Source organism: Semicossyphus pulcher, unplaced genomic scaffold (genome assembly GCF_022749685.1).
Source record: "Semicossyphus pulcher isolate SPU_LCO1_2020_fin unplaced genomic scaffold, fSemPul1.0.p SCAF_22, whole genome shotgun sequence".
Lineage (NCBI taxonomy): Eukaryota > Metazoa > Chordata > Actinopteri > Labriformes > Labridae > Semicossyphus > Semicossyphus pulcher.
Window position 1 is genome coordinate 13,679,678 of NW_027211696.1, and position 13,033 is coordinate 13,692,710.

A 13,033-nucleotide genomic window follows, 5' to 3' on the forward strand; every position below is an offset into this window, starting at 1 on the left:
ACCGCTGTAACAAATGTGATAAGAGTATCACCATTATACTGTACGCTAATTCCAATACAGAAGAGAGTTGATGATCTCTGTAATTAGGTGTGCGGGAAAAATGATCGGTATCGGTATCAGTATCGGTAATCGGCTAAATGAGTTGTAAAATATCGGCATATCGGATATCGGCAAAAAATCCAATATCCTGCATCCCTAATTATAATCCTCCGCCAAGTTTGTAGTTTTTTTGTACTCATCTCTGTAGTCATACAGAGTTGTATCATAAATTATCGGCAAATCACTGACGTTGATTGATTGTTCCTACATTATTCTGCTGTTAACTTTTACAATTTAAAAGCACTGAATTTTGTGTGTGTTGACATGAGAAAATGTAGCGCAGGCACGTTCGCGAGTCTGACCGCTCTCTACCTCGTAGTGTTGTGATGCTCGCGAACTAAAGGAACGGAGCCACAAGATCTGGCTCCCTTCAAAGAGCGGTAATTCCCGACACTAGAGCAGAGTGTCCTGCATACTTGTCAAACTAACTTCAGATGCAACAAATGTAACAAAAACTGCTTCTAAAATAAGCTGCGTACCTCCTGGTTTTAACTGTAAAGTTGTTAATATTAGATTCAGCTCAAGAAACTGCAACTCTAAAAAAAGTACATGGTGTTAATTTAACATACTGTATAATCACTGAGCCTTTACAGAGGGTCCTTTTACTTTCAATACTTTTAAGTGTATTTTAATATTAATACATTCCTATTTTTAATTTGAAAAAATGCAGAAATTCTTCCCTTTTTTCTGTTACATTCTGCTATTGCTACTTATAATTACTGTAAGTAAACAGAATCTGAATACATGGTCGACCACTGGTATTGTACTACTTTCACTTTGTTTTGCTTGATACAGTGTTCCACAATATAACCTGGTCTGTTAGTCTTTGTATAAAGTTTACTCTGCATGGGTGGCTAATTTCCAAGGTGACAATGACCTCTATTTCTTCCCTTACTTTCCACATTTTTAAACACGAAAAAACAGCTTCAGCTCTTTTTTTTGTTAGAGCAAGAAATCCTGTGTAAGTGTTTTCACCACAGTACGTTTCCCTGAGATGTGTCATTCATGCTTTTTGGATTTGTTTGGCAGGTACGTGAAAGGTTATCCCCCTAACTCTCCGTACATTGGGAGCTCGCCCACTTTGTGCCATCTGTTGGCTGAGAAAGCCCCGTTCTGCTGCCTACGACTGGACCAGGTGGGCAGTCGCTGTTTCTCCAACTTAGTCACTCAACTACTTACTGCCTCCATCATTCCTTCCGTGCTCTCTCTGTCCTTCGCTTCCTTAAAAGCAGACCTAAAATACCTGTCTGTTTTTTTTTTCTGTTTTCGCTTGCAGGGATGCAGGCACAACAGCTTTGAGGACGCTAAGGCGTACGGTTTTAAAAACAAGCTCATCATCGTGTCGGCCGAGACTGCAGGGAACGGTCTCTATAACTTTATTGTGCCTCTCAGAGCTTATTACAGACCCCGGAAAGAACTCAACCCCATTGTTTTGCTGCTTGATAACCCGTGAGTTCACCTTAAAACACACACACACGCAGTTCCTTTCCTGCCTTCACCTTTCAGTCTCTTTCACTACTTCACGCTGGGAAACATTATGTATGCTAAAAGCCCACGTCAGCCGAGCACTTAGGACAAGGCTGTGGAGGTGGACCTCCATTGTCGCTCCTGATGTGAGGTTACTGCTCACGGTGACGGGGTGTTTTGAGCGACAAAGAAAAATAAAAAATCGCTGCACTCTGTAGCTCCAGACAGTAACCATAGCAACTTACTTTGCCTTGAACCTGAATGATATATATTGCTACAAGGGGAGAAAGATGAAGAAAATGATTTCTTTCTGCAGGCTTTCATTGACAACCCTGATGTGTCCCTTTTCAGCCCCCACATGCGAGCTCTCAGGACTCCCATAGAAACACGCTGAAAACAATAAACTCTCTCTCTCCCCGCACGCGGCTCTCGCTCGCTCTCTCTCTCTGCCTTCCTATCGCTCCTGCACTCACACAAATACAAACACCCACACACTTGGATACGCAATTCAAGCACTTACGACAGCCTTGGGTCTCTAGTCAGCAGGACTGGGCAGATGCATAAAGTAATGTTCTGTCGGGGGGGGGTGCTGGAGGATTTCGAGCTAGAAATGAAGCGACTGAATCTCTCTGATTTCGCTCGGCACCAGACGGACTCATCCTTAAAAGCCTTAACCCACACAAAGTAGCTACATCAACCACAACATAACATCACATTTACATTAAATATATGCTGCAAGTGCTGCATGTTTTTCTGCAAATTAATTGAGCAGCCAAAAGTGGAGTGATGGATATGGGGCGTATGAGACTGAAACTGATACAGATTTTAGAGGGGGGAATTTACAGATAACCAATATGGCAGCTGATATAGCTGTAATGAAAATTACCTTTTCTAACCAATATTATAATGCAAAAGCGCTCAGAAGGATGCTTTCATAAACAAAAGCTTAATTAAAAAATATTTAAAGTAATAATCTCTAAGATTTTCATGTAAATAAATGTCTGTTAGGTCACTATCTATCGCCGAATGAGTTAACACAATGGTGATTGAGCCGATGGCCCACTGATGAAAGCCTTTGCATTTGCAGTATTGCGGACTGGGCGTCATTAGCGGAAAAAATCACAAGCGGCGCCCAGTAAGTGACGCGTTTTCCATCAGCCAGCAGTGGTTGGTCTGCCAGAGAGGGTAGGTGGAGCTAAGCGGCTGCTTTTCCGGTCTCTGCAAGTGTTGCGAGTAAACAGTAATCTACTATGGCTGAACAAACAAAGAAAAGATCGATGACTACAGATACAACTTCAAAAATAAGTGAAAATCCAAAGAAAAAGAAACAAACTCGATGAAGATGAAGGCAAACAGAAATCAAATCAAGATCTACAACCGTGGACGTCACACATGCAACACTGTTGGATATCTGGAAAGTGTGCTCCCGTAATTACCGTTTATCGCCATAGGTGTCGCCAAAGAGAACAAAACTGAGATCTTGGAGATTATAACTTTAACAGGTTGAAATGAAGTTTCCCGGATTAAATAAAGTTTAGGCCAGGATAATCTTACTCTGCAACGTAATTATTCATTGTCAACCGATTCTAAAGTGGCTAACTGTTTTCTGTTGACATTCTTAAGAGTATTGTAAACGAGTCTGCTGGCATAAACTACACAACATAACCATTTGTTTATAACCCCAAGCATTGTTTTTCTCTATATATCCATCAATCCATTATCTATACAGCTTATCCTGTTCAGGGAGTGGCTGGAGCCTATGTCAGCTGCCTTTGGATGAGAGGCCAGGTACACCCTGGACTGAGACAGACAACCTTTCACGCTCACGGTCACATCTACGGGCAATTTTAGCGTCACCAATGGCGACAGTGCTAACCACTGCACCACCATGCCGCCCTTCCCTTTACATGTAACGGAAAGAAAATGAATATCTGTGCATATTGGAAAACTTACATGCCGATACACACCGATATATCTGGGATAGGCAGATATCGGCCCGATAATATCGGCCAACAGATATATCTGTCGCGCTCAACCAAACAGCCAGAGAAGGACAGAACTGCTAAGCTGAACTAAGCTGTACCTTTTTTATCTCATGTTCAAAGTAATTGACTAAGTTAAATGTTTTCCCATGACTTAAAGAAAAACTTTTTTTACAATTGTGTTGCTTTGAATTGGGCAATCGTTCCTATTACATTTTTCATGTTTCCCATAGACCAGATAACCACTTTCTTGAGGCCATCTGCTGCTTTCCAATGGTCTACTACATGGCTGGCGCCATAGATAAGTAAGTCTACCATGCTCTTCGTTATAATCCTATTATATATAACATTTATTTTCACATTAAAATAGACCTAAGAGAGAGAGAAGTTTGTGCTTCTCTTGAGATTAAATGGATGTTGGATGTTCAGAATGTTCCGGGTAAATTGGTCTCCTCTGTCGTTCTGCTTATTCTCATGTTTGTGTGTGTGTGTGTGTGTGTGTGTTTCAGTCTGGACAGCCTGCTGCAGTGTGGCATTATCTACGCCGATAATTTAGTTGTTGTGGATAAAGAGAGTACAATGAGTGCCGAGGAGGACTACATGGCTGATGCCAAAACTATTGTGAACGTACAGACGATGTTCAGGTAATTAATCGTAATAGTCATGAATTATTCAGGACATGTTTTGAAATGTTTTAACATCACCTCAGCATTGAATCATTGAGTGTATCTGAGTCTAGCAGTATTGCTAAAAATATTTAAGTGAGAAATACTCTTATTTAATCTCATCCTCTGACTCTGCTTCGTTTATTTCCAGGTTGTTTCCCAGTCTCAGTATCATCACAGAGCTTACTCATCCATCCAACATGAGATTCATGCAGTTCAGAGCAAAGGACTGCTATTCACTGGCCCTCTCCAAGCTGGAGAAGGTAGACATTACAAGAGGGCTCACAGTGAAGTGACTTATGAACATGAGCTGTGCAGAGAAGATGTTAAAGATCATATTTTTTTTCCCTGTCGCACTGTTTGCCGTTTCAATCTGTTGTCAGAGAAGTGACAGACCTTTAAAGCTGTGAAACCTTCCTCTCCCCCACAGAAAGAGCGCGATAAAGGCTCCAACTTGGCTTTCATGTTTCGCCTACCCTTCGCAGCAGGCAGAGTGTTCAGCATTAGCATGCTGGACACCCTGCTGTATCAGGTTGGTACACACCTACAGCTAAAATCCTCAGATGACTCTTTTTAAATACCAGGTGAAGAAAATAAATGTGTCATACAGCAGCGGAGAGACAGAATCACCTGAAGATTTAGAGCGACATTAGCAGCATAAAGCAAAAGTGCCCTCTTGTGTTCAGTCTCTGATACACTTTAGATTCTTTATGTTCACTGTTTTGGAAGCTCTTAAGTTATACTTTTATAATAGTTTTTTTATGTGCTTCCTTGTCAGTCTTTTGTGAAGGACTACATGATCCTTATTGCACGGCTGCTGCTCGGGCTGGACACAACTCCAGGATCAGGATTCCTCTGTGCTGTGAGTAAAAGAGAAGAAATGATTCGACACAGAGCCAGACTGGTGTTTATCTAAGCATCATTGTACAAATGTGTCTGTTGTACCAGATGAAAGTAACCGAGGAGGATCTGTGGATTAGCACTTACGGCAGACTGTTCCAGAAGCTCTGCGCCTCCAGTGCTGAAATTCCCATCGGGATCTATCGGACAGAATCGCACATCTTCCCAACCTCTGAGGTGAGGTCTTTGTAAATTGTATCAAGCAATGTATTAATTTTACTGCAAGAATATGTTTGTATAAAATAAGCTTGTTGTCTGTTGTGTGAGGCAAAATCTAAACAGAACTAATGTGTTATAGTAAAAACACTAAAGGCCTGTGTCCACTAGCAGCGTTTTTTGTGCTGGCAGCGCCCACAACCTCATTTTCAGAGCGCTTCTCACCGTTGTTACTGTTGCTAGGTTACGGAAATTGTCTTGCAGCACTTTCGCTTCCCTTGGCGGTGACAGGTCTGTTTATAAAGGAAGGAAATTTAATAAAGAAAACGTAAACAAATGGAAAGGAATCGTGTCCCGGCGTCAGCAGCGGCTCTACACCTGGAAATTGTAGCCTCGAAAAAATGAAAGGATTAGACAAAGTTGATATCAGATGCCCCGCTCCTTCTTGATTTTGATTGGTCGGTGAGGGCGAAGGGACGAGATCAGTGGTGTTCCAGAGTAGAGGACGATCCGCGAGTAGAAACGTAACTAAAACAATCACTACAGTCATTGAAGTTTCCATAACTGTGAACGTTAACCTCAGACCAACACAGAGAAGCTGTTCTGCTGTTAAACACGCCGGCGTGCGGGATCCTTGCTGTTTTTTCGGTAAGTTAAGTGTTTGTTTGGGTTAGCGGAAGTGGCTACGGCCGGGGGCTATTTTGGCATCAATTTTGTACAATGGGAGCAGATGGAGACGTGTCGTCCATCTATATATACAGTCATTGGTCTGCACAAAATCTCTTGCTACTTTATACCAAAGTTTTGGATCAAAGTGTTGGATCTACCACTGCAGGGCTCAGAACTATGACTCACATCAACTCAGAATTTCTGCTTCTGTTTCTTTGGATTTTTATTTGGAGAAGTAACTTCCTGTCTCCCCCGCAGTCGCAGGTGTCAGTCAGCGCAGACGACTGCGAGGACACAAAGGAGAGGGCTGACGAGTCTCGCAGCACCGAGCAATCATCAGATCACCCCCTGCTGAGGAAGAAGAGCATGCAGTGGGCGCGGCGTCTGAGCAAGAAAAGCGTGAGGTGGCAGGGAGTGAACCGGGACTCCAGCAGGGACCACGCCCAGCGCATCGCTCAGCAGCGCCTCAACCTGTACCGGCGCTCTGAGAGGGAGGAGCTGTCTGAGCTGGTCCGCAACCGCATGAGGCATCTGGGCCTCCCGACTTCAGGATATGGTGAGGATGGACTTGGAAGACAACATCAAGTTTTCCTTCCCTTCTTCTGCTTATGAGTGTGTCTGTTTCTGCTCGTAGAAGACCTCAATAACCTTACAGCCAGTGACGTCATGAACAGAGTCAACCTGGGATATCTACAAGGTAAGCATTAAAGTAACGAGTCTATAACAGGTAGAAATGAGAATGCAGATGTGTGTGATGTGTCAGCTGATTGAGGTGATGTTTCTGTTTCAGATGAGCAGAATGACCACCAGAACACTCTGTCTTACGTCCTGATTAACCCTTCACCTGACACCAGGCTGGAGCTCAATGACATCGTGTAAGAGCTACTCATTTATGTTGCTCTTGTTGTGCAACTGTGTTATTCGCATTCATAATAAATGGTTAACTCTTTGTATATTTTTGCCTGCACAAATGTTAATCTGAAGTTTACCAGTAATTTCCCTTTACCCCTGGAAAAAGCAGCTGTCAGTCAAAGCTGGTGTGTAATCGATAGAAGCAATAATATCCGATATTGGCGCCATAGCTGTGGAGAAAGTTGTACAAACAGCTCGTGGTTTCGCCCATTCTACATTCCTACAACACCCAGCATGCATTGTGCCCCTCCCTCTGAAAGGAACGGCCCAGCGAGAGACGCTGGAGTGAAATACTACCGTTTTTGCTGCAAGCAACAGCTCAGAGCGGTACAGAATCCGAAATACGAGGAGAATATACCGGTGGATCATCTTAAAAATCTTCAGGTCTGAAGTCTACAAACCTGACGATTTTGAACGAGACGTGACATCGGAGGCAGGCATCCTAGATTGAGGAAGTGTAGTTTAGCGGGCTCCCTGGCCTCCGCCAGATGATGCGTTTTACGTAGTCTGGCAGAGGTTTTCCAGGGCCCATTGGAGAAGAGGATAGCGTCCTCTAAAGGCACAGAGCCAAATTGCATTTTTTCTACCATAATGACATTGGCTCCATATAATAGCATGATAGGACTGGATTGAAAATGGGCGAACTAGCCCTTTAAATCTTAAAGTTGCAGGGATAGCGATATTTTTATATTATAAGTATGGTTAAATGACTATGAAATACATGAATGGGACTGCTTGTAGTGAAAAAACCCCAAAGAATTATAACTACGCTGCAGTTCCCCTCATCTATAAAGAGCTATATAACATGTTTTAAGTCATTGTCTTGGTTGACTCATCAACCTTATTCCAGCCACAGTGGGAAGCTGTTTCACAGCCGCTAAAACCAAATGCAGGCTATCATGGAGGATGCCTGTATCAGACCAGTTGCCTCTGGCTGTCCCAGGGTCAAAGTTGAAGCTCAGGGGTGACCGAGCCTTTGCGGTCGCAGCTCCAAAGCTCTGGAACGCTCTTGTCTCCTCATATCGGCTGTCCTCCACACTGCCTGTTTCTAAATCAAACCTTTTGTTTGGCTCTGCATGAGTTGCCTTTTTATTCCTCTTCCTTTCCTATTGATGCTTTTTATTCTTCTATAATCCTTTTTTTAAATTGGTCTTAGTGCTTTATTGTTTTAATGTTTTTTTATGTTTGACTGTGCAGCACTTTGGTCAACCGTTGTTTCTAAATGTGCTTTATGAATAAATTGGGATTGGATGGCTAAAGATTCTCTGTAGGAAATCTGCACCAAACTGCAGACTGACAAATTATGCAACTAGTTGGTGAATATTTCGTAGCTTAAGAGCTGCAGATTTCCTTAAGGAGCTGGTGGAGACCAAAACAGAGCTAAAAGTAGAGTAAAGGTTACGACTAACACGACTCCACATTACTGGTAGTGTTTACTGAACGTCAATAAGATGCCAATGTTCAGCATGATCTACAATTTTCCAAAAGCACAGATCCTACCAGTTTTTTTAAGCAACATGACTAATAGCACAACAGCTGAGCGAGCAAAGCCCTATCAGTATCCATGGCGATGGCTGTTTCCTGTCAGTGGAGAAGCTCCTGTTCTTTAATATAAAGTAGCTCCCTTGGCTAACAGTGTGACTTCAGCTGTGAGGGGTTAGTGAGTGGGGATGGGTTCAGGAAGCTGCCTGAATGCGTAGCTCCCATGATGCATCTCTTTACAACAGACGCACATTAATCTACACTGCCCTTTTGCTCTCTCTTTCTTCCTCTTCAGATACTTGATTCGTTCAGACCCTCTGGCTCACGTCCCTGAGGTGCCTCCGGTCCACAGCAGCAGCCTGAAAGAAAGACACGAGTCCAGCGTAGACATCAGAGAGGACACTGAGCTCTGATTCCGCGCTGACCTTCTCTGGTACACTCCTTCATAATCACCCCCTTCTGCCGTCAGGGGGGTCTGGCGGCCTCCGCGCAGGTCCGGTGTGAGAGAGGACGATTTGTGCTGCAATGTTCCAGCGCTGCAGTCCACAGCTGTATTTATATGAGTGCCTACTGTTTGGCAGATGACATTTGACGTCATTTGTGACATTTTCATCCTCTTGCCACACATGTAAGAGTAGTTTATTCATGTCTGTGAAAGCTTTTTTCAGACAAACTTGTTAACAAAATGACTAAAGCTAATTGAAGGGATTTCGATCAGGTCTATCACGCTTTGGTAAGAGTTAACCTGACTAATCAAACTCCCAGGATTGATTTTATGACTTTCATTGTGACTGAAAGCACCTGACTTTAGGAGAGGATTGTATATTTTGTTCATACTCTTTTGGGATGTGGATCTCTCAGGAAAAGTGGTTGGCAGCTCGAGAAAACAGATGGACATAGCTTAAATTTCTCCGAGCCATACACTTGCCTCATAAGATAATCCACAACACTATCTAACTTAAAATACTAGCATTAAGACTTTCCTTTAAGGCCTTTTGAAGCTTCTAATTTGTAGCTGAACCATAGAAGTAGTTATTAAGTGGTGTAGAGGTATTGATTAGTAAGTTATGTACAAGCAATGATGGTTACATATATGTTTGCTTCATTTCATTTCTTTGTATAGATGAGGGTTTTGCACAACACTAGCGTAGTTCAGCCCTTTAAACAGGCCATGTCATGTATTTAATCTTGTGCCATATAGGATTTATTTGATTTGTACTATATTAGTAGTCAGAAAACCTGGTTTCACTTTCAGCTGCTGCTCAGTGAAGAAATTTGCTTATTCATAAATACATGTGGCGGTTTGGTCAAGGTGGGTATTTCTAAAATGCTACATCCTGCACGCAGGATTTTTTGACTTTGTCTATTTGACTTCTTACATATTTAAATGTTGAAAATATTTATACTTGAATTTAATTTAAAAGCGCTAAAAAGAGCATGGAGCAACTTCTTTAAGTGTCAAATAGTTTAGCCTCGGTATTGTTTCATGATTTAAGCCTAGGATTAGCAATTTAACGCGAGTGTGAGCACTCTTGTGTCTGAAGCTAAAGCTAGGCGGTCGTTAGCGTAACTTAGCATAAAATAAAGGCCTAAACGGGATGAAAAGCACCTCTTAAGCTGATTGTCTCATTTGTTAAGACAGTACCTTAACCATACAAGTATAAAAATGACAAGCCATGACTATTTGTTCACTTCTGGAGGACGTTAGCTTAGCTTAGCCTAAAATAAATGCTTAAACAGGGTGAAAAGCACCTCTTAAGCTCGTTGTCTCATTTGTTAAGACAGTACCTAAGACTATTTGACTATGACATGACTATTTGTTTACCTCTGGATGAGTAATATATTAAACGACAAAACAATGCTCCTCTTGACTTTTCCTTGCTTTTTAGCTAGTTTTAGCCAATTATTGAGCTGACCGGCCCACTACTTTATTGTTGAAGTACACTCACTCTGTGCCCTTAACATTGTTTTTAGCCACAATGGTTAGCTTAGAAAAAAGGCTCTTAAGACTGATGGTACACAATCTGTTCTGCACCAAAAATCAGAGTAACTACGTTAGCGGCTAGCTTGTAAACTTAGTGGAGCTTTTAGTAGCTAAAGAGCCATTTATTTCCTTTCGGAGTTTGAAGAGACCAAAAAGAGAGAATGTTTTTGACTTACATTCACATGGGGGCCAGAAACAGGACTCCACATAAAAAATGATGTTGCTACATATTCATCAAATGTAAGCTAACAAGCTCCCCATGACTAAGCAGATAACCGTATGTCAGTGATGTGTTCATCACAGTTTATTTTTGCTGCCCCCATGTGGCCCAAAATATTCTGTACTTGCTGTTTAAAAGACAATTTTGAGGGATACGCTTACTCTTGTTTTTGCACATTTTCTTGCAATAAACTTGTGATATTTCTTGCTTGTCTAAACTCTACAAGTACCTTACAGTTAATGTGTGTAGTCTTAGAGGGGTTATGCATGTGTTTCTTAGGAAAGCAGATGGTCAGAGACACAAAAGGGAAGCAGTGAGGAGCAGATTCACATACTGAAAAAAAAAGCACACACGTTTTTATCAGAAAACAAACCTAGTTGCATTTTATTATATCTCTCCAAAATAAATAAACATACAATATAACACAATGAAATAAGACTCCTAACATCTCTGACAGCCTGTAACAGAATTAATAAATAGTGCCTGCTTTTTTAGTAAACATAACTTGTACATAATGTACAAAAAATACTACTCAAAAATGTACAAAATGCAGCAAACAAATATCAAGTATTGTGCAGTTCCCCTTCCCCAACATTACACCAGCTGCTGACAGTCAGTCATTACTGGGAAATTACTATTGTTAGCGCCTGAAGCTACATTATAATCGAACGCCTCATCAGAATCCAGTGAGAGGTTAATGAGCAGCAAACAGCTCATTGGCAGAGCTCAGTTCGTTTTGGTTCGGCAATATGAGCCTGTCAGGGATCTCAGGAGGCTCATATGCGAGGTGGAATATAATATGAAGGTAATACATAATAATACATCACTGAAAATGTATAATGCACTGAGTCTCAAAAGCGCTTCCTGTTTGGAATAAATACTAGTACAATTTCCCCCGCCGTGAAAGCATAATTTGTCTTCCACTGTAACAGCAGCTCCCAAACTAAAACAAAAACACTTTTGTTTCTTTGCGCCTTCGTTCTGTTTGCATGACAGAAGATTTAAAGCATAATCAAAAGAGAGAGAACACATTCAGAGCAGGATGCACAAGCGGTGCATTCAGCTCTCCCATTTCCCCTAACACAAAGAGTCTCACGCTCCTCCAAACACACTAAAATAGAAAACAAGACTGGACATTACCACTCACTAACATCCACTCCATACATTAAAAAAGTTATAGCAAAGCTCCCTCTTCATAAAAGCACTGACCAGTAGTAGTTACTGGTAAATAATAGAGGCTCTGTATGTTGAGCCTGGATCCATCACAGCAGTAAGGTATTTTTTTGCCAAGCTGAAATCACTTTACAAGACATTATCGAGTAAATGTTCACTGCTTGAATGTAGTTGCACTTGGTATCAGTAGTGTGCTTGCAACTGTAAGAAGATTCAGTGGTATTCCACTTAAAAGTCCACCTCTTTACTGCTACATCAGAATCGGTCCATCATCATTTCTCCATACTCACATGGCGCCCATTTTCCTTTGACATAACGCTCAGGGTGGAAAGATCAAATGATGTTATAATGTCGTTCTGCTGTGTTCCAGGTTTAAAATCAAATAAACAGAGGGAATGTGTCATTTCAACATTTAACATCAACATTTCTTTATTGATCATCAGATCAATAGACAATGGACAGTAAAAATCCGGAGGGTCATCGGGCCTTATTTCAAGTTAAAACAATATATTTAATAATCAATCAAGATACGATGATAGCTAATAATGTTTACAATAAGGTCAGCTAGCTAACAATAATGTTAGCTAATTATGTTTACAATAATGTCACCTAATTATGTTTACAATAATGTCAGTTAGCTCACAATAATGTTAGCTAATAATGGTTACAATAATGTTAGCTAATTATGTTTACAATAATGTCAGCTAGCTCACAATAATGTTAGCTAATTATGTTTACAATCATGTCAGCTAGCTCACAATAATGTTAGCTAATAATGGTTACAATAATGTTAGCTAATTATGTTTACAATAATGTCAGCTAATTATGTTTACAATAATGTCAGCTAGCTCACAATAATGTTAGCTAATTACGTTTACAATAATGTCAGCTTATTATGTTTACAATAATGTCAGCTAGCTCACAATAATGTTAGCTAATAATGTTTACAATAATGTCAGCTAGCTCACAATAATGTTAGCTAATAATGTTTACAATAATGTCAGCTAGCTCACAATAATGTTAGCTAATTATGTTTACAATAATATCAGCTAGCTCACAATAATGTTAGCTAATAATGGTTACAATAATGCCAGCTAGCTCACAATAATGTTAGCTAATTATGTTTACAATAATATCAGCTAGCTCACAATAATGTTAGCTAATTATGTTTACAATAATGTCAGCTAGCTCACAATAATGTTTACAATAATTTCAGCTAGCTCACAATAATGTTAGCTAGTAATGGTTAAAATAATGTCAGCTAGCTCACAATAATGTTAGCTAATAATGGTTACAATAATGTCCTCTAGCTCGCAATAATGTT

At 40.8% G+C, this 13,033-nt stretch overlaps 1 protein-coding gene across 3 annotated transcripts in view; it reads left to right on the top strand.

Moving 5' to 3' along the window:
• Positions 1–10,742, top strand: part of kcnt1a (potassium sodium-activated channel subfamily T member 1a) — a 33,639-nt gene extending 22,897 nt beyond the window's left edge. Inside the window, exons 18-28 of one of the 3 annotated variants that reach the window (XM_069673087.1) lie at positions 1,129–1,234; positions 1,376–1,548; positions 3,782–3,853; positions 4,058–4,192; positions 4,365–4,476; positions 4,644–4,745; positions 4,992–5,075; positions 5,162–5,301; positions 6,172–6,494; positions 6,729–6,813; positions 8,628–10,742. In XM_069673087.1, coding sequence (XP_069529188.1) covers positions 1,129–1,234; positions 1,376–1,548; positions 3,782–3,853; positions 4,058–4,192; positions 4,365–4,476; positions 4,644–4,745; positions 4,992–5,075; positions 5,162–5,301; positions 6,172–6,494; positions 6,729–6,813; positions 8,628–8,745 — 1,450 coding nt within the window. In that variant the 3' untranslated portion in view covers positions 8,746–10,742. The remainder of the gene's footprint in view (positions 1–1,128; positions 1,235–1,375; positions 1,549–3,781; positions 3,854–4,057; positions 4,193–4,364; positions 4,477–4,643; positions 4,746–4,991; positions 5,076–5,161; positions 5,302–6,171; positions 6,495–6,728; positions 6,814–8,627) is intronic. The other 2 variants (XM_069673089.1, XM_069673090.1) reach the window with 2 other exon arrangements.
• Positions 10,743–13,033: the final 2,291 nt, after the last annotated feature.